The following is a 21,329-nucleotide window of genomic DNA, read 5'->3' on the forward strand; positions in this document are numbered from 1 at the left end:
CTTTTTCTTTTTTTCTAATACCATTGCAAATATCAATTTTCATATATCATATTTTTGAAGTAGAGTGGGTTAAGATGTACAATTCTGTCATCATTTATTCACCCTCATGTGGTTCTGTATAGGACTCTTTTTTTCTGTGGATTACAAAAGAAGATATTTTGAGAAATGTCTCGGTGGTTTTGTGTGTGTAAAATTGAAATCAATGGGGGTCAATGTTATTTGGTTACCAATGTTCTTCAATGTATCTTCTTTTGTGTTCTGCAGAAGAAAGAAAGTCATACAGGTTTGAAATGACATGAGGGTGAATGATAATGAAAGAATTTTCATTTTGGGGGGTGAACTATCCCTTTAATGTAAGAAACTGTGCCAGTAACATTTCATATTTTTGTTTTTGCTTAGTACACTGCAACACAGCATTATGTTAATGCAGTTAAACACAACCCTCTCTGCTCTTTTTCTCTTAAACTCCAGAGAAACCTCTGAAGGACGGCGACGACACAGCCGACCCGTCCCTGTCAGACACTCTTTTTGCCCACTGGGGTCACGACCTCGGCCCGGAGAGCCGCAAAGTGGCCCTGAGGAAGTTCCAGTATTACGGATACAATGGCTACCTCAGCGACAGGCTCTCACTGGACAGAGCCATTCCAGACCTCAGGCCTGATGGGTAAATGAATCACTCGCTGCTCGCTGTCTGCAATCTCTTTTTTGGCTCTCTCTTTCATCCTCACTCGATTCTTTTCCATGACTACATTCGGTGTTCCTTTAGAAATATTGATTTTCCGTCATCATCATGGTGATTATAGCATGCAAAAAGAAACGCTTGGACGAAGTAAAGATATGGAGGCAAAATTTTCTTTCAAATTAACGTTCAGGCTTTTTGTCAGTTAACGCGGAATCCAAGAAAAAGGGAAAGGATATTTAGTATTTTTGGGAGGCTGCCCAAAAAGCTTTTAGATGGCAGTTAGTACAAATGTGATGCTTTGTCTTGTTTCCTTATCGCCCTGTAGCCCTAGTCAGAAAAATCTCAATGTTTAATAAATAGTGCTGTCAAATCAATTAAATGCGATTAGTAGATTTTTTAAATACATGTTTGTGTTTATATAATATATGTGTGTGTGGCATGTATATTTATATGTATATATATATATATATATATTTTATAAACACAATTTGTTTTAGAATCGATGAATCCTGATTTATCGGTTTGACAGTACTATTAATAAACAGTTTTTTTATTTTTCCTACTATTTAATTCATATTATAAATGTTCATTTTTTAACAGTATAGTTTTTCACTTCAGTACGAATCCCATGAAACATTTAGGATTTTTTCAATGATGTCTGACTGTTTGTGGCTTCTTTCGCCTCCAGCTGCCGAAACATCTCGTACCCCTCCAGTCTACCGCAAGTCAGCATCATCTTCATCTTTGTGAACGAAGCGCTGTCGGTCATTCTGCGCTCCGTTCATTCCGTCATCCATCGGACGCCCTCCCACCTGCTGAAGGAGATCATCCTCGTCGATGACAACAGCAACAACGGTGAGATGATGATCCTGCCCTGGCGCTGCCTTTCATTTAACAGGGATGTACGGTGCCTCCTTCAGCGAGAATTGATTCTTTATGACATAAATATGAATAATGCATGTGAATGTGGATTTGTGTTAAAGTTCATCCTGAGACCCTGTAGCGTGATAACACGGGGGATTATGGGAAGCAGATATACATGTACAATCTTTTATATGGTTTTGTTATAGAAACTAAAAAAAAAAAAAAAGATGAAGAGAAATATAGAAAGATTCATGGAAAAGGTAGTTTCAGAATAATGTGATTATGATTATAGTAAGGTAGAGTCTATTCTGCTGCAGGTTTTTATATACTGCTTGTTTTTTACTGCGACATGTCTGGCGGATGAAGCTCACTGGTCAGGTGTGTTCATCTCAAATCACAAAGCAAAGCCTTTTATTTGCTCTCAGTGACCTCTTATATATTTGGTTTTACAGAATAATGACTTCACAGTTGTTATAATGCAGCCCTGACCTTTTCCGCCACTTGTGGTGTAGTGAAGGAATGGGTGAGGTGAAAAGGTACAGACATTTAATTCTCCAAAAGATTGACAGTGCCCCCACGTCACACCATCCCGTTGCCATGGTGAGACAGGGCGATGACTCTCTCTAATAAAAACAGACACGGAAGGCAGATGAAAAAACGTCAAATATCACTAAGCGCTGGCAGATATTAGTGCACGCAAGTCTGGCGTATTTTAGTTTGTGTTTTAATTCCTGGAGAGTTCACACGTTTTGATTGGGATGTAATAAAAGTCAGGCACGAATGCCAATGGGGTCTTTGTGCTTTACTTCCGTCGAGTACAGAAATGATGCGATGTGGCCACGGCAGGTATTAGCAAAGTTTTTGTTGAGATTTCTTGACTGATCCCTCTTTGTGTCCCCTTAAAGCTGAGCTAAGAGAAAACCTTCAGAGGTTTGTGGAAGAGACCAACCAGCAGCATCCAGACTTTATTAAAATGGTCCGGCATGACAAACAGGAGGGTCTGATTCGCTCACGTGTCAGCGGCTGGAGGGCGGCCACCGCCCCAATCGTCGCCCTGTTTGATGCCCATGTGGAGTTCAGCGTAGGATGGTGAGTAGGCAGGACAGTCGGGTGAACAGTTGGCTTTTAGATGGCAGCACAAGGCTTAGCTCCTCTGTATGAAAAGTTAAAGCACTGTTTCAAGTGCATTGTGCCTTACAACTGTAAGAAATGAATGAGGTACACGGAACATTACACCCAGACTTCATGAGAAATCTTGAATTGTTAATCTCAAAATACTGTTAGAGTTTCTCAAAATATTTATATTTTCATCTCATATTCTATTCAATTACGACTTTACTCTTGAAATTTTGTTCTCATTATTTGATGACTGATTTTATTCTCATAGAAACCTATTATCCAACTATGATTTTATTCTGTTCTATTACTATTAGATTTAATTATTATAGGTTTTATATATTTGTATATAAATGCATATACTATTTATTATATACTGTATGCACATACAGTAGTAGGGGTGAAAAGTGACGTCAAACTTCAGAAAAGACTTATTTGCCTGTTATTCAATGATTTATAAAAGAAATGTGTATGCATGTTGCATAGTGCTTGGAGTGTAATCTGCTCAGATTATTTTTGAGAAGAATAGAATAGAATAGAATAGAATAGAATAGAATAGAAGAATAGAAATTTATTGTCATTGTTTAGAATAGATATGAATAACCGTTTAGCAGCTCTACAACAGGCATTTAAAAATACAAAAAGGAAAAATTCATTCATTCATAAATTATGTCATTATACAAATTATATGCAAGACAATGGATGAGACATAAATACAGTGTCAACAATTTGACAGATATGTAGTGTAAAATGGCTTCAAAATAATTCTACAAGACAGTGCCAGTACAGTGCCAAATAACTTTGTCAAATAAATACTGTACCTTTACCCTGTTTAGTTTTTCAATTTTGTACCATACATATTTTTTATATCTTAATTAAACCTGAGGGTTCACTGAAAAGCAAATATTGTGCATATATGCCCTCCAGACATCACTTTTGGCCACTACTGTATACAGTATTGTAAATCTCATGAATATGGATGGAGACTTAGAAACAGCCCATGGGTTGTTAGTGCAGAAATATGAGCAGAAGTACCTGTCTGCTGCAATGAATGTCTTCAGTGTAGCTGTCATGTCACATACCTGTTAATTATTCTCTGTGTAACGAACCCCCCACAACTCGAAGCGGCTTGGAGAGCATCCAGAGTGTCTCTTATGCGTGTCGGCTTATACCTGCTTATAATTCATGCAGCATACCATCGGTTCATGGACACACGCAGAAGTTATACTTCAGAGCACAACACTGCGGTTTAGTACAGTTTTTATAGAAAGGATACTAAACCTTTAGCTTGCCTGGGGCTGTTTGTGGTGTTCAGACACAGAGCTAATGCTTGTGTTCATTTTTAAGATAGCACGGCTATCAGTAGACTGTCAAAATGAAAACTACAATCAGGTTTAATATGCAGGTGTGAAATTGCCTTTTTATTTGCTGTGGCATAAAGGAGATGCATTAAACATGGCGGACTGTGATGTTTAAAGCAGAGCTTAATTCCGTCTCCACACTACGAAATAGTTGGTGGTAATCAGTATTTTGTCTTATTATTTTCTCAGTATTTTTGTAAAATTATGAACACAATAAATTATTTCATGTTTATGTTATCGTTTTATTTTATCTCAATATTTTTGTAAAAATGTTAACACAATAATTTATTTATTTATTGTGTTCTTCTGTTTTAATGTAATGTATTGTATTTAGTTTTATTTGATATCTTTATTTATTTGTTTGTTTATTTATTTGCCATTGGCAGTGTTCTTTTATTTTATGCATAAAAGAAAATTAACTTGTATGAGGTTTGTGCTTAAAATATTGTGAGGGTGAGAATAAAACCTAATTGAAAATACATCGCCTGAGAGGACGTTTTAATATTGTACATAGTTTTGCTTCTAATTAATCCTTACGTTTATTCTGAAATAAGACAAAAATACAACAAAAAATAGATACTTTGATTTGCAAGAGTCGATAAATTCACAGAATATATCTAACATGTTTTATCTCTGTTGGTCTAAGGGCTGAACCGATCCTTCACAGAATTCAAGAGGAACGAACCCGGGTCATCTCTCCATCTTTTGACAACATCAAATATGACACCTTTGAGATTGAAGAGTATCCTCTCTCCGCTCAAGGCTTTGACTGGGAACTCTGGTGTCGATACCTCAATCCTCCCAAGTCCTGGTGGATGCAGAAAGATCAAACTGCACCAATCAGGTATTCAAGCACTAGCAGAATATTTAAACAAAGATTTATTTAAAGTAACTGTAAGTATCTTTTGTTTGTAGACATAAAGACAAAAAATGACTTGAGAAACTGTTTGTAAATGTACAATGCAGGTTTGTTAAAAATATATATATTTCAAATAATATAGTAAAATACTCTCCACTGAATCATTTGTGTGTCTTCTCTTTTTCACCAGAAGCCCTGCCCTGATTGGTTGCTTTGTAGTGGATAGAAAGTACTTTGAGGAAATTGGTCTTCTGGATGAAGGAATGGAATTTTATGGAGGGGAAAACGTGGAGCTGGGCATCAGGGTAAGAAAGAAATTCATATAGTCTAAGCAATGATTTATAAGTGGTGCAGAACTGCAGAAGATTGAATATCTAGGGTCTGGAAAATAATTTTCTGTTTTAATAAATAATGCATTTCGTTTGATGATAAGATTCTTCGGTATATGAGCAGGTAAATTTGGGAGTTTGCTTTCCCCGTTACAAATGTGTGTGTGCGTGTTTTCACCGACAAAATGGAGCTCTCTAAAGCTTGCTAATGATAACCTGCCACTCCGGCATCTCACTACAAACGGGTGGGGTCTCATCCTCAACATATTAGACTTGTACGGAGACCCATCAAGACCTCATGCGTCTCCTGTCAGACCCACAGGGACTGTAATTAGCCTCCACAGCAAGAATCCATTCCCGGGCTGTGAATGGATCTCAACACACAGAACACACACCAGTGTGCACACCCACAATAGCTCTTACTCTGATCTGGCCTCTGTGAGGGCATGCATTGCGTTTTATTCCCTAGTTGTATCGCTAAAGGTCTCAGCAAGGCAGTAAAAATGGAGAAGTCTCGGAACCTGACGGGTTCCATATGTGTGGCGAGATTTAATACTGCGTGGGGATAATGGCTCAACATCTGTTCTTACAGCTGCTTGTTTGCAGCTTAATTCCGCTCTCTCATCCTTTGAGCTCCTTCGAATCTCGAGATAACATGTTGCAGTCCTGCAGTTGAGTGTCAGGTGATCTCAAAGAAGCGAGGAAATAAAGCTGGATGTTTGTGCAGCTTTCTTTTTATAGATCGTCGGATCTTTATCCTAACCAAAAGCGAATTCTTCAATGCCTTGATGCAGAACCCCTATTCTTTTTTGTTTTAGTTACATTTTTGGGGCTTTTATGTCTTTATTGAATAAAGTTTTTTGATTGGAAGTGAATGTACAGGGGGGGGTGGGGGAAACAGAATCAGTTAAGGACCTTGGACTGGGCATCCCACAAGGCTGTCTGCTCGGACCAATTCTGTAATATCAATACTTTGAAATATGCAGTATCATTAAGTACCATTTTAAATCTCTGCCATTGCACACTTTGATTGACACTTTGGTGAGATCAACATCTAAGCACCCACACAGACCAAACGCCACTGCTCCGATGATGGACCGCTTTATGCGATATCACTCTGTCAGTCAAACACAAGCTGGAGGCAGAAATACAGAAAAAAATGTCTATTTTTGTTGACGCCCAATGGCGTTGTGTTGACTGGAGGTATTTTTCCACTTGTAACAGGGTACACGCTCACGAAAGGTCAAAACATCTGCGCACTTCTATTCTTAGACTTTGCTAAAGGGCTCTGTTTATCAGTGATGGAGAATGAAAATCTCTGTTGAACATGTCAGATGTCATCATGGATTTATTTGCTATCTACTGAAACAGAATGTCAGTTTTATTTCAGGTAATAATATCATTGGTGATTCATCGATGGTCGAAAAATGTCCTTAAATTTTTGTTAGAATGCACAGAATTCCCAGAAAATATCAAAACATACTTAAAACTAGATGAATAGGAATAAGAAATGTACTTGAAAAGCAAATCTACATAAGAAATTAAGACTTGTTTTCAAAGACTAATATTTTCAGTACTACTTATTTTTCATACCCTGTTGGCATTCAAGATAATTTCTTAGCAAACAAGCTCTAATATCTTGCACAAATTTGCTCCTCAAGTAAATGTTTCTTGGTTTAAAGATGTTTACAAGACAAGAATTCTGATTAAGAACAGTTGTGCGGTGCATCATACCCGGATATTTTAGATCACCCTTGATGGTATTTTTGGAAAGAGACCAAGTCTTAAATAATCTCGTAGACATTATAAAGCAAGTTTGATTCTCATCTCATGCTTGCGGAATTTTCCTCAGCAGGACAGAGTACGGTCTGTATATCTTCGTCTCTGGCAGGTATTGTATGCAAATGCGCGAAATGATTTTTTTAATGCTTCGGGAGAACAGACAGCTCAGTCATGGATCATTGGGATCGTTGTCTATGATTATGCAAACGGATCATTCTGCTGGAAAATAGGAGCAGTGCACATCTGTCCACTTCCTGTTGAATTCCACCCAACTAGTCGTGCAGGTTAAAGCCAGCCAGACGTGCAGAATTAAAGTAAATGTGATATTCACCCTGTTCGTTTCAAACATGGTGTCTATTGAATTATGACTCTAGGGACTTTGAATTTATAGTTTGATGCTTATTAGATGTTTTTAAATGTACAGTGATGGCCAAAAGTGATGTCCAGCGGGGTATATTTGTACAATATTTGCTTTTATTGCCTCCTCAGGTTCCATCAAAGTATCAAAATATGAAGTATGGTACAAAATAGACAAAACTTTAAAGGTATTTATTGGACAAAATTATTTGGCAAAAAATGCATATTGGGAAATGTTTTCAAATATACAAAAATGCACTGATAAAACAAAAAGCTTGCAGGTAATAAAGCAGTTTAATCCATTGTTAATATTTATTAATTCTTTATAAAGACATATAATGACATTCTTCTGAGCTGTCTTTATAAACTTTGCAACATGTGTTGTGTTAAATTTTTTACCAATCCTTCTTAAAGTAATAGTTCGCCTTCAGAATTAAAATTCTGTCATCATTTACTCACCCTACTGTCATTTTAAACTGTCAGTTTGATTTTCTTTCTTCTGCAAAACACAAAAGAAGATATTTTGAAAAATGTTGGTAACCAAAAGCCGTTGGTCCCCATGGACTTCTATTGTATGGACACAAAACCAATGCAAGTCAATGGGGACCAACAGTTTTCTGTTACCAACATTTTTCAAAATATCTTCTTTTGTGTTCTGCAGAAGAAAGAAAGTTTTTTTTTTTTTTTTAAGTAAACTATTCCTTTAAAAACTTCTCAAAGCTTACACTCCGAACACACCAGAACTCATCTTTATTGTTAATCTTTTGTATTATCATTTAAATAAAATGCAAATACGACAGTTTACCAAAGTTTGACATCACTTTTGTCTGGGACGTAAAATGACCAAATCTCAACCCATAAAGGAGTCCAGTAGTCTGACACCGTATTTAAAATCTAATCTAAACCTCTAATTTAATGTCATGTTAATCGAGAAATTATTTTTAAGATTCTGTCCCAACAAGATTACTGCTTTGTTTCGTATCCGCGTAAATATGCGAATATTTGAATACAGCGCATCCTGCTGGCATTTGGCCTACATAATCCCAGTGTGAAGATTTGCTAGAGAGATTTACAAAGCACATCCCAGTGTGAGAGAGATCGAGCGAGTAAGCATGTGTATGTTTGTGGGTGTGTTTGAAAATCCCCCTTCTCAAAAAACTCTGCAGAAGTGCAGTGGGTGGAAAAAACCAGGGAGTCGGATCCATACACACACACACACACACACAAAACTGGCACGCTTGATTCAGAAAAATCATTGAATAAATGTGTAATACATGCAAGCGCTCCAGGAAAACGGCAGTATTTTTGATCCTCTCCTCTCTTTACCGAAACACCGGGTGGTGACATGCTGTTAAATTGCTCGTAATGTCAGATGGATATTAGGGAAATGTGTTGAATTGTAGCGAATTAAATGATCCGTTTAAGATACCAAATCATCATTCTGCATATCGGGTGGTGAGAAGCCTCTATATTATGGCAGAGTTTCTAATACAACCATGGGAGTTTAGTTTAACAGAGTTCTGCTGTGTTCAAATGAGTAACCCTGTAGTTGGTTGTCCTAGATTTTAATTATTACTTCTTTTTTGAACGTACCAAAAAATCTAAGCAGCACTTTTATGAGCGTATCCTTGCTTGCTTTTTAATTTGAATGTTTTCAGCAAAAACATCACATTCCCAATTCACTTACTTTAATTACTTGTTTTGTAGACTACTTAACATATTTAAAGAACTTATTTAGAGAACAAAATTTGGTTGGTTTGTCATAAAATGTTTCCAGTTCATGGGAATTAGCTAAAACAAGGCTTGCAACTAACAATAACAACAGAAAACACGCTGTAATAGCATATTCATTTCAGGTATTAAAAAAGAAACATTCAAGAATCTAATAATTGTAAACCTCTGCGTGTGTCGATGTGTGAATCCAGGTATGGTTATGCGGAGGAAGTGTGGAGGTGATGCCCTGTTCCAGAATAGCTCACATCGAGCGCGCCCACAAGCCCTATACAGAGGATCTGGCAACTCACGTACGCAGGAACGCACTGAGAGTGGCGGAGGTGTGGATGGACGACCATAAGAACCACGTTTACATGGCCTGGAACGTTCCACAACAGGTACACAGCTTATATATAAAGACTGTAATTTGTAAACTAAAAAAGTTCCAGAGTGATCGTTATAAAATGTATAAATGAGTTGATTGAAGAGTCCGAGATATACACTTACTTATGTAGCCTACATACAGTATGAATTGAATTATATGTTAAAGTGATCGTTTACCCAAAAATGACAATTCTTTCATCATTTACTTACCCTCTTGTCATTTTTAGGACTTTCTTTCTTCCCCAGAACACAAATGAAGATATTTTGAAGAATGTTGGTAAGTAAACAATGGCGGCACCATTTACTTCTATTGTACAGACACAAAACCAATGCAAGTCAATGGGTACCGCCATTGTTCCGTCACCAACATTCTTCAAAATATCTTCTTTTGTGACCACATCTGCACCTCAAAAGGCCAATTTTGATATTTGGACTTATGTGTTCCACAGAAAAGATTAATTCATACACGCTTGGAAAAACAGTAGGGTAAATAATGATATTACTGGGACTTTCTTTCGTTTTGGATGAACTGTTACTATGATATCACTCTTGACTAACAATATTAATGTAACTAATAAATATATGTTGCTTTCTTATTTTAGTTTGTCATATTAGGAGTTGTGATGTGATGAAAATATCTTGTGTTTTAATGAGTTCTCACTTTCGAGCGGTTACCATGACGCCTTGAAATTTCACTTCTGCATTTAGCATCACTTCAATTTAACTCGCTGTAAACGCTTGACCCTGAAACACTGACACAAGATTCTGACTCATTTCATTCTGGAGTGTACATATGAATTCTCATTTGCTCATGTACAGTAAGTATGTGTTTGGGGCTGTTTTTCTGCAGGAGTCGGGGATCGATATCGGCGATATCACAGAGAGGAAGGCTCTCAAAGAGAGACTACAGTGTAAACCCTTTAGCTGGTTCCTGAGGAATATTTACTCAGAAATGAGAACCTACACAGATACAGTCGCTTACGGTGTAGTAAGTATCCTCTTCTTATCTCATAACAAATTCATGGGAGTGTGACTTAAAGGTTGAGTCGGAAATTTAGCGGCATCTAGTGATGTGGTTGGGAATTGCAATCAACGGCTCACCGCTCACCCCTTCCTTTTAAAGCACTATGGTGGGTAACACAGCACTAAGATATTATCATGTTTTCGCATCTTTGCCGAAGGAGATAACGGATTTACAAAACGTGCTCTCTAGAGCAGTTTGTCATTTAGGAATACTGTGCAAACAGGGCTGAGAGCGCGCCAACATTAGTAGCCTTTTAGCTTAAGAAGGTATAACAGGGTGACAAAAATACAAGCAAAAATGTTTAAATCTTATTATTGTAACTATGGATAGGCATTTGTCAGCATAGTGATGTGTGTTCGTGCGTGCGTGTGAGTGTGTGCGTGCGTGTGTGTACACGTGCGTGCGAGCCCCGCCTCCAAAATGGAAAGCAGATAGAGATGACGGAGACAGCACGAACGGCTAATATAAATGACATTCGTTTTAATGTAAACAAACACACATGTGAACACGACAATATATATTGTAAAATATTGCAATGGATCCGTCATTCTTATATGGTAATTTGGTGCCATGAATTTTCTAAATGATCATAAATGTCGAAATTACCTACTTATAATTTTGTTTAAGTCATACACTGCAGTTTGATATTTATTAATCGAGTTAATATTTATGTGTTTTATTTAAAAGTAGAACACAGTTTAATGGTTCAAGCAATAGTGTTTATTTTTGTAATACACTTCATTTCTATTTTACTTTAAGTGTTATTTCTTTATTAGAAATAAATCAATAAAAAAATGGTAATTAATCATTATCGGTAGGTACTGACCACCTTAGTTATCGTTATAGGCAAAATCCAATATCGGTCGACCTCTAGAAACAACATGGAGAATTCCATGCAAGTGTATGTAGTCAGAAATAGCTCATTCGAAGGTAATAAAAACATAACGCTTCATTATGTAAGGTCTTTATACACCTTTAAAGACGTAATTATGTATATTATATTGCATTTCTGTCTACAGTAACAGTTCTGTAAGTAAAACCTATGCACACTTTTGTGACCAGATATTTAATAACATACTTGAGGTTAAAAGTGACACAACTTGATCCGCTCTTCCACGTGGAATATTTTGGTTTTGTATTTCTTTTGTTGACGTGTGAAATTCATTCATTGTAAGCACAGGAGTCTTTGACAAAAATGATTGGGTGTTAGACGTATTAAGACCTTTGATTTCTTCATTTATCACAATCCAACCCACCCAAGCGTTTTCCTAATTGGCATTCTTTTGTGGAAATGGATAATTAACAGCTTCATTGTGAAGACAAAGGAAAGCTGAGCTCCAGGGAATTTTCAGACACATTGGCCATTAGCAGATAGAGGAGGAGAGATGGGTTTTGCATTCTTAATTCATTTCTTCCTCCGAGTTTTTGTTGTGGTGTGACACAGGCCTGATGTGTTTATACCGTGTGTGTATAGTTGAGGAACAGCCTGAGGCCAGATCTGTGTGTGGATCAAGGTCCCGACTCCGACAACATTCCCATCCTGTACCTCTGCCATGGATTGACGCCTCAGGTTAGTGTACAGTTTGTACTGCACCTTCCGGACTTGTTTTTTTATTATTTTACCTCAGAGTGTGTTTAACTCATTTATAACTCGTTGTGCTCATATTTGACTCCATCATGTCTACTGTTTTTTTTTCAGTGTTTCTTATTCAGTCTGCATTGTTTTGTTTTTATATTGAACTATTTATGGATGCAGTGTAAAGTAAAGGAAGGAAATGGGTAAAAGATGGGTGAACAGAATCAGAAAATGTTGGAAGCTCGCTTCGAACTTGCATCGCCTGTATGAGCACCATGGCTTAATCTTTTACATTTTTTTGCTCTGCTTGGCCACAACTTTTACATCAACATTGATTTTAAGCCTCAAGGTAAAATTTATATATATTGTATATATACTGTAAAATATAGTTAGAAGACTCAAAAAATGAAACAAATACTGTATTTTTTTGGGCGGCTGTATAACACACACTACTATAGCTATAATGTATGGTAGATATTACAATGAAAAAGATGTGTTGAAAGGCATCTTTTGACTTCTTTTTCTTTTATAAAGATCTAGCCGCCTCATCCCCCATGTTTGCGTTTCCTCCATCTTCGCGTCACAATTCATCTCTCAGAGTGATACGCTGTCGAGTTTTCCAACCCGTAAAACTGTCATTGTATTGCAAAAAACCTCTTCATTATTTCGTGCTGAGACCCGAAGAATATATTTCAGAACACTTGGGCTGCTCCAGGCGCTTCAACCTTGTTTCCTACACTGAGTATATTACACCACCTGGTTCCACAACAAACCAAACGCAAAAATAGTGAGATTTCTCCATATAGCTTCATGCTCTCTGGGGAGTGTGGGATTTAGATTCTAGTACTATAGTCATTGTAATGAATCTCAATAAAATGCAGTGACTCCCTGCCAGTGAACACTTGCGGGGAGGGTAGTTTTGCCTCCGCGGGGGCATCATTTAGATGCGAGTATGTGTCAGGGATATGTAAATGAAAGAGCGAGGTAGAACCGCGGCGTCAGCACGATTTGAACTACTTGGTTGGGCCTCCCACACCTGCCGAATTCACATCCGTGTACATTTCCTACAGTTTTATTGGAAAGGACACAATGGTGCCGAGCAACACAGTATGATTCCAGTTCTCTTCCTGCTGAATCCAAACTTTCTAGAATCTGTTGCGGAATTTAGAATGACATCGATGTTCGCTCATTGTGATACATTTTAGTCCTGCGATTCTGCTGCGTTTTTAGTTGTTTTTTTTACTTACAGGACACTGTCTTCATTACATAGTCCATTTTAGTTATTTTGAGAAGTGTAAATATTTATTTTGACATGCATTTTGTGGTTCTTCACAAAAATTATGCAGTGCATTTTAGAATTAGAAAATACAGTAGTGTTTACTATAGTACACTGAAAGGGGCGATTCACATTTCATGGCTTTTGTGCGCGCAAGTTCGTTATTTTAAATGTAAACACACTGCAGGCACGCTCAAATAGGGAGCGATGCGGTCGCGACGCACATACCATACTGTATGGTACACTATATGGTACTGTATGGCGCAACGACGCTGCATCGAGATGGAAATATTTCAACTTTTCAGAGTGATCATTTGACAAGAGAAAGCGGCGCGGCTCATATTTTCACTAAATGTGAATCGCCCTTAATGCAACTTTATTATAGTAACTATTAAATTATACTATAGTAACTGTATTTTACTGCAGTATTATAATTGTAATATGCTACAATTTGCTACAGTTTACTATAGTAAATACTATAGTATACTACTTTATTTTTCATGTGGGTTGGTCTATATTTGGCTATATTGTATTTACTGTAGTAAAATTCCTAGGTACTATAGTGTTTTTAACCTTACTGTAGTAAATGTTAAAGTATACTACAGTACACTAGAGAAGTATAAAACAGAATACTATACAGTAGTATACTATAGTAACTGTAGGATACTATAGTTCAATTACTATAATATACTGCAGTGTACTACAATTTGCTACGGTTTACTATAATAAATACTACAGTATACTACATTATTTTTTTCATGTGGGTTGGTCAATATTTGGCTATATTGTATTTACTATAGTAAAATTCCCAGGTACTATAGTGTTTTTAACCTTACTGTAGTAAATGTTAAAGTATACTACAGTACACTAGAGAAGCATAATACAGAATACTGTAGTATACTAAAGTAAGTGTACTATAGCACAGTATAATCAAAATAATACACTACAGTATGCTACAATATGCCACAGTTTACTATAGTAAATCCTACGGTGTACTAAAGCTCTGTTTCATGTGAGTTAGTCTACTATTCAGCTATATAATATTTACTGTACTAAATGTACAGTAAAATGTCAAGATACTATGGTGTTTTTAATCATATTAAATTTTAAAGTATACTACAGTGTACCAAAGAAGTATACTATAGTATACTATTGTAACAATACTTCCAATATAATTACTGTAATAAACAACAGTATGCTGCGATTTACTACAGTTTACTATAGTAATACTACAGTGTACTACAGTATTTTTTTCATGTGGTTTGGTCTATATTCAGTTCAGTTAGATTAATTTGGTATGATACTTAACTATAGAACATAATAAAATATATACTATCTAAAAATATATACTAGGCAGACAGTGCAACTTAGAGGAATAGTTCACCCAAAAATGGACTGATGGCATCTGTCACTAGCATTCCACCAAAATCGAGGTGTTCCACAACTGAACACAGGTCAAAAAATGTAAAAACCCTGAATATTTTTGGTCTTTATAAACAATTATAAAATTCCATAATGACGGCGTTACATTTATGCATTTTAACTCATCTTAAACAATACCTTAACACTCAGGCAGCTGTTTGGGGATTCAAGGATGTTGGAACTGAAGCAAAGAAACACTCACGCTTTTCTTCCAGCATGTTTCTCCTTTTCATTCAGCCAAAGGTACATTGTTCCTATACAATAGCTGTAAATCTCCCAAGCAATGAAAAAACATGCTTTTCCTGAAGCAGAAATAGTGGAATATGGCTGTCCCTTGCATGTTAAATCATTTATTTTCCCCCTCTTTTATAATATTCCCTGTCCTATATTGTAGCCCTCCATCCATTCTTCTGCCTTTCCAGGGCTTCTCAAAAGATGGTGAAGGGCGGGCATCGTTTCCATTGTGAATATATAATTAGTTGCTTTGTGTCCGCATGGACACGGCTGCTTTCAGGTGTCTCACAAAAGTTCTGCTGTTTTGCAAATCGTGCCTTTCCAAAGTCAAACAATTCATCTAGTTCCTTTCAAAGTGGCCTTTGGTGTCGTGCGGTATTGTAAGAAAGAGGCTAAAGACAGGAATCCAGACTCAGTGAAAAGTGTATTATCTCCACAGGGACACCAAGGTACCGAAATTGATTTGGACCTGAAGAGCAAAGGACGGGTGAAAAAGGCTACTCCTGCACTGCTGTAATCAGATTTTTTCCAAAACAACTCGTACCGAAACTTTTAAATGCCAAAGTTGCACTAGACGACCCAACAAATTGAATCTGGGCATTGGAGAAAAGTGTCAATTTGTATGATGTGCTCAGAGATATAAATGGAGAGGTGAAAAACAAGGCCGGATTCAGTCTGATCAATATTACTGTGAGAGCGTCTTGGAGCAGCCAATCCAGACCCTGAAGAAATAATGTGGTCATATTGCATGAAATGATTTCTTTCTGAAAGCTTATTTTCTGTAAGCCAAAGGATTTAAGTATAAGGCCCATTGATTTGGAACTTGGTGCAACAAAATGTGCATTAGTGATTCAAAGCGAATTCTGAGTATTTGTGACTTTGCTAGTCTGAGATTTCCATTTGGCACATGCCATCAGTGTCTGGTGTTTTTTTTTTAAATTGTAATTCAAGTAATTTCGCACAATACAAGCCAGAATTAACGGTGGGAAAATAGGGTTCTGTTTTTTCCATTTTTGCTTTTGTTAGTAGAACATTTTTTAAAGCTTTTGAAAACATATTTCTTCTTTGTGGTAAGATTAAAATAAATACATTCCAAACCGTTGTATGTTGAAAATAGTAAGCCTAAAGTGCCGATTTGTTTTATTATATTATGTGGGTTTTTAAAGTACCCATTTGTGCATGCTTTTTGGGCTAATATTACCCACAACCCCATGCACAACCAAAGAGAAGTTTGTGATGGTTGTTGTCTTTTACCTTACCAGTCTGAGACACTGCAGTTTTTAAATGCATGGATCTGTTTGCACATTTGTATGATGTATTAAAATTTTTTTAATGCAGCGCATTTTAGAATTAGAAAATTCAGTAGTGTTTACTATAGTACATTGTAAGGGGCGATTCACATTTCGCATCTTTTGCGCACACAGAGTTCGTTATTTTAAGTTTGTTATTTTAAAGGGGTCATATGGCTTGAACACGTGTTTTTCTGTGTCTTTGGTGTGTTGCCCATGCATGTACAAAGTATTAGACACGTAAAATTGCAAAAATTAATGTATCGGAACAAAAGATGCATTCTATCTAAAAGCGAATGCTCACCCAGACCTGCCTGAAACGCCTCGTGTAACCACACCCCCACAAATCTACATCAGTTCATGGTATGATTTGACTAAGACCGCCCAAATGTATACGCAAGTAAGGTGGGCGTACCTGTCAGTACAATTGCTTTGGAACCTGATGTTCCAAATATGGTAAGAGGCGTTACATTTCCGTCACATGCTTGCAGTATTCGACCAATCACTACGCACTGGTTAATTGGCCAATCATAGCACACCTCGCTTTTCAGAGCGATGAGCTTTGTTAAAAATCTGCATGTTTCAGAGAGGCGAGGCAAAGAGGAGATACAAACATGCACGGTATGTGGAAAATACAGCGTTTTTTAACCTGAAATCGTGTATACACATTGCATTACATCTAAAACAATCGATAATATTCGTTTTAGCCGTGTCATAAGACCCCTTAAAATGTAGAAACGCGGCAGGCAAATAGTGAGCGATGCAGTCGCAACGCGCATCCGGTGCGCGTTATATTTAAATATTTAAACTTTTCAGAGTGCCGCACACGCACCGCGGGTCATTTGACAAGAGAAAGCGCTGCGGCTAAATGTGAATCGCCCTTAATACAACTTTATTATAGTAAGTATTCAATTATACTATAGTAACTGTATTTTACTGCAGTATTATAATTGTAATATGCTACAATTTGCTACAGTTTACTATAGTAAATACTATAGTATACTACATTTAGCTGAATACAAAGCACTTGTATCATATATTCATTTTTGAACTGATCCGAAAATACACATGAAAATTTTAGAATTGTGTTGTTTAAACATGAATATGAACTTGTTTTCTTTGCAGTATTCAAGATCTGAAAACATGGCATCTTTTTTGTTATTTTGACCAGTTTGTCCAGTTTCAATTTTCTGCAAATAAATGCAAATAATTCCGAAACAATATTTTGGAATTTGGGAAAATGAATAAAAAATGATTATTTATGTAAACACATACATATTAATAGTAAATTCACAAAAACGTAAAATAATTTTGGAGTGGTGTCTTATTTTTTCTACGGCAGTATGTCACAAAACAGGCAGACTTTTATTACATACTCAAAAGCGTGCACTTTTCCCATCACCGGCTTTAAAATGCATAATAAGAGTATGCAAATTGACCCACTGCCCGGATTTGCATGGGTGGTTATGAAATCAGCAAATGAGAGTCATTCAATAAAGTTATTCCTCTCTCTTGAGTCCTATTAAGATGCAACTCTAGGTGTCATTTCAATGGGATTTGGAGCTGAGCCACAAAGTCTTCACAAGAAAGGCTCAATTCCCCTGCATGAATAATTCATTTTATTGCTTAATGCTGAGCTGCCTAATATATTTAGCAGCCATCCGAACCAATCGATCAAAATATAAGATCAGTGAATAGTTTTTGGAGTTTAAGATACGTGTCTCACCTTTATGTCATTGCAGAATGTGTACTACACAAACTCTCAGCAGTTCCATGTTGGAGGCTTGAGTCCAACCATCGATGATGATGACAACAAGTGCCTGGTGGATGTGAACGGCCGACCGCGACTGCTGGAATGCAGCTACGCCAACAACAAGCATATGAAGCTCACCTGGGTCTTCACTCAGGTATACACACAATCTCAGACAGGGAAGTTGCGTTGAAAGCGAAATCAGAGTTTAAAGGGACAGTTCACTCAAAATTACATAAACACTCATTGTTTGCTGGATTTTCATTCTCCTTGGAATAAGTTAAATCATTGTTTGGAAAATCCTATTTTTGTTTTCTATGTCACACAAAAGAAGATATTTGGAGAAATGTCTCAGTGGTTTTGTGTCCATACAATGGATGTCTATGGGGGTCAATGTTGTTTGGTCACCAACATTCTTCAAAATATCTTCTTTTGTGTTCTGCAGAAAAATGAAAGTCATACAGGTTTGAAATGACATGAGAGTGAATAAATGATTCATTTTCATTTTTGGGTGAACTGTCCCATTAGCAGTCCATTAAATCGAAAAGATGGTTCAGTATTAAGACTTCTGAATAAGCGTTTTAAAATGCTGAAAGTGCATGTGTTAATACAGTTCTGGAAATATGCCTACATTTACACATTTGTCAGACACTTTTATCGAAAGAGACTTGCAGTGTATTCCAGGTATTCAGTTTCTTGGTTTGAATCAGACTAATGCTAATTGACTTATATGGCAATTAAAAAGTAATACAAATGAAAAGGTTTTATATGCTGACTTGGTTGTTATGGGTGGTTGATGCATTAAGTCCAAATGAGATCTTTTGAGAATGGTATTAGAATAACCTGTGTACTGTCTGGTTTATTTTCGTACAGAAATGTCACAAAAAGCTTCACCATTGTGGGCCATTATATTCCCAACTACACACGGCGTCATTACGCACACACACCGACATCCTTCACCGTACAGCTCAATTAAAGTCAATGTCGGAATCTCTCATTCTCCTCCCACAAGTTCTAAAATCATTTAAGTAGTTTAGAACTTTAAAACTGTGTCTTCAGCCATAGACTGTGTACCTGCAGTGGACGTTTTCCACATATGAAGAATGACTAAATCAAATGTGTTGAGTCTTCAAAAGCTCTGCTAATTCAATTTAAGCACCGTTCTGAATTGTGTCATCCACGTAATGTATGCATCTCCATTAAAAGAAGAATGATTAATATATGTCACGGCGGTCTAAAAGATTTCGCTGAACGGTGAGGGAAATGTCACAGCGGGTTATTAGAAAAGGGTAACGCTGCCCCCCCCCCGGGAAAGATGTCGAAACAGATGAACAAACACGTGCCATCGTGCACGGTGTAACAGTACGAGCGATATCAATTCTCACATGGTCCCTCGGAATGTGATTTTATATCTTGGCTGAGCTCGATGGGTTAAAGGGTTTATGGCGGATGCCTTTTCCCCAGAGTTTCTTCAAATGGAATCGGGTGCGGGGGAAAAGGGGCCAAATCCATTGTGGCCTTTTAGATGCTATGAATAATTGATAACAAAACTTGTGAAACAGTGCTTTTGACTCAGAAGTGAGCGTCAGAAACGCCTTTAATTAAGTCTTTATCTACTCGCATTGTCCTAGTGCCAGTATGGTGCTCCATCTGTAACCAGGATGCGCTTGGCACCGCGTGAATAAATATAGTACATCATTTCGATTTTTCAACATATGTGCCCGGTTGAAACGTATTATTTAGTCGCTGTATTATTTTATAGCATCCGGGACCCCAATCAGTCTGTGGAGAAACTGGGATATAAATATTTCATGGAGCCTGATGTTAACTAGAATGTAATCGTAGCAGATGCAGTGGTCCGTGACACCCTTTAAATGATGCGTGTCAGATTGGTTGGATTTAATTACAGGGATCTGCTTTATAATCTACATGACCATGAAAGCTGACGTGGAGTCATACTGTGTAAATATATGCATTTAGAGTATTTATAGTTATGTTTACACACAGTTTGGATGAACTTAAATGACTTGTGAGTGAAAAGTTTGGTCAAAGGGATAGTTCACCCCAAAATGAAATTTCTATCATCATTTACTCAACCTCATGTAATTTCAAACCTGTATGACTTTCTTTTCTCTGCAGAACACAAAAGAAGATATTTTGTATAATGTTGGTAATAGAACGTTGGTCCCCATTGCTTTGGTTTTGTGCCCATACAATAGAAGTAAATAGGGACCAACAGTTTTTGTTTACCAACATTCTTCAAAATATCTTTTTTGTGTTTTGCAGAGGAAAGAAAGTCATTCAGGTTTGAAATGACAAGAGGGCGAGTAAATAATGACAGAATTTTCATTTTGGTGTGAACTATCCCTTTAACCTGTGCTGTGAATGTTTCACGTTGTGTGTTTTTACATTTCAATATTCAATAATATTCACCATTTTTGCACTTTCATGTAATTTCAAACCTGTATGACTTTCTTTCTTCTGCATAGCACAAAAGACGATTTAAAGAACGTTGGTAATCAAACCATATTGGCACGCATTGACTTCCATTGTATAGACACAAAACCACTGAGACATGTCTTAAAATATCTTCTTTTGGGTTCTACAGAACAAAGAGTCATATACAGGTTTTTAACCACGCAAGGGTAAATAAATGGTGACAGAATTTGTATTTTTCGGTTGACTACATCCAAGCTTAGATACAGGAACACCTATGGCTTAGCTTTTACAACAAGAAGTCAAGAAACCACAAAATACTAGAAATATCTTAAATGCGGATCTTGTTATAAAATAATTTAGGCAGTGAAGCGAGCCGTTTGAAGAGGGCTTTGTGCACATCGCGTCTTATGTGGATTTCACAGGACAGCAGATGATTTCACAGCAGATGAACTTCACCCACAGCTTGGTTTTTCATGTTGCTTCAGCGCTGTGAGAGTGAGAATCCTTAAGGCTTCTCTTCAGAAGCATCGCTTTCCTTTTGACACTGTTTTGAATTGAGCTTCGGGTTTGGAGGTTGAAAAGCTCTATTTCATTGATCTCTCCAAGGACTTGTACTGTATTTACAGTATCAACTTCAAGAGGTGTAATTCTCAAGGTTTGCAGCTTTGATTGCTGAGGGACAAGTTTACATTAGTGTGCTTTTGAAAGATGTACATTTATATGAGATCTACATTTATATCTTTAAACAATTGTTGAAGTTTGGATAGAGGTGTCTGATAAATCCCTGAATGTTAAAAGTACAGTGTATGAGATTTAGCAGAATCTAGAGGTGAGGTTGTGAATTGCAACCAACGGCTCACTCCACCCCTCCC

The 21,329-nt window shown here is 37.0% G+C and overlaps 1 protein-coding gene across 1 annotated transcript in view; it reads left to right on the forward strand.

The window, feature by feature from the left end:
• galnt18a (UDP-N-acetyl-alpha-D-galactosamine:polypeptide N-acetylgalactosaminyltransferase 18a) overlaps nucleotides 1-21,329 on the forward strand; it is a 46,290-nt gene that overhangs the window by 23,972 nt on the left and 989 nt on the right. Inside the window, exons 2-10 of the mRNA XM_057329773.1 lie at nucleotides 472-664; nucleotides 1,371-1,537; nucleotides 2,452-2,635; nucleotides 4,670-4,867; nucleotides 5,073-5,187; nucleotides 9,276-9,461; nucleotides 10,298-10,435; nucleotides 11,946-12,041; nucleotides 18,011-18,175. Of these exons, the coding sequence (XP_057185756.1) occupies nucleotides 472-664; nucleotides 1,371-1,537; nucleotides 2,452-2,635; nucleotides 4,670-4,867; nucleotides 5,073-5,187; nucleotides 9,276-9,461; nucleotides 10,298-10,435; nucleotides 11,946-12,041; nucleotides 18,011-18,175 (1,442 nt within the window). The remainder of the gene's footprint in view (nucleotides 1-471; nucleotides 665-1,370; nucleotides 1,538-2,451; nucleotides 2,636-4,669; nucleotides 4,868-5,072; nucleotides 5,188-9,275; nucleotides 9,462-10,297; nucleotides 10,436-11,945; nucleotides 12,042-18,010; nucleotides 18,176-21,329) is intronic.

This window comes from Triplophysa rosa, linkage group LG3, assembly GCF_024868665.1.
Source record: "Triplophysa rosa linkage group LG3, Trosa_1v2, whole genome shotgun sequence".
Taxonomy (NCBI): Eukaryota; Metazoa; Chordata; class Actinopteri; order Cypriniformes; family Nemacheilidae; genus Triplophysa; species Triplophysa rosa.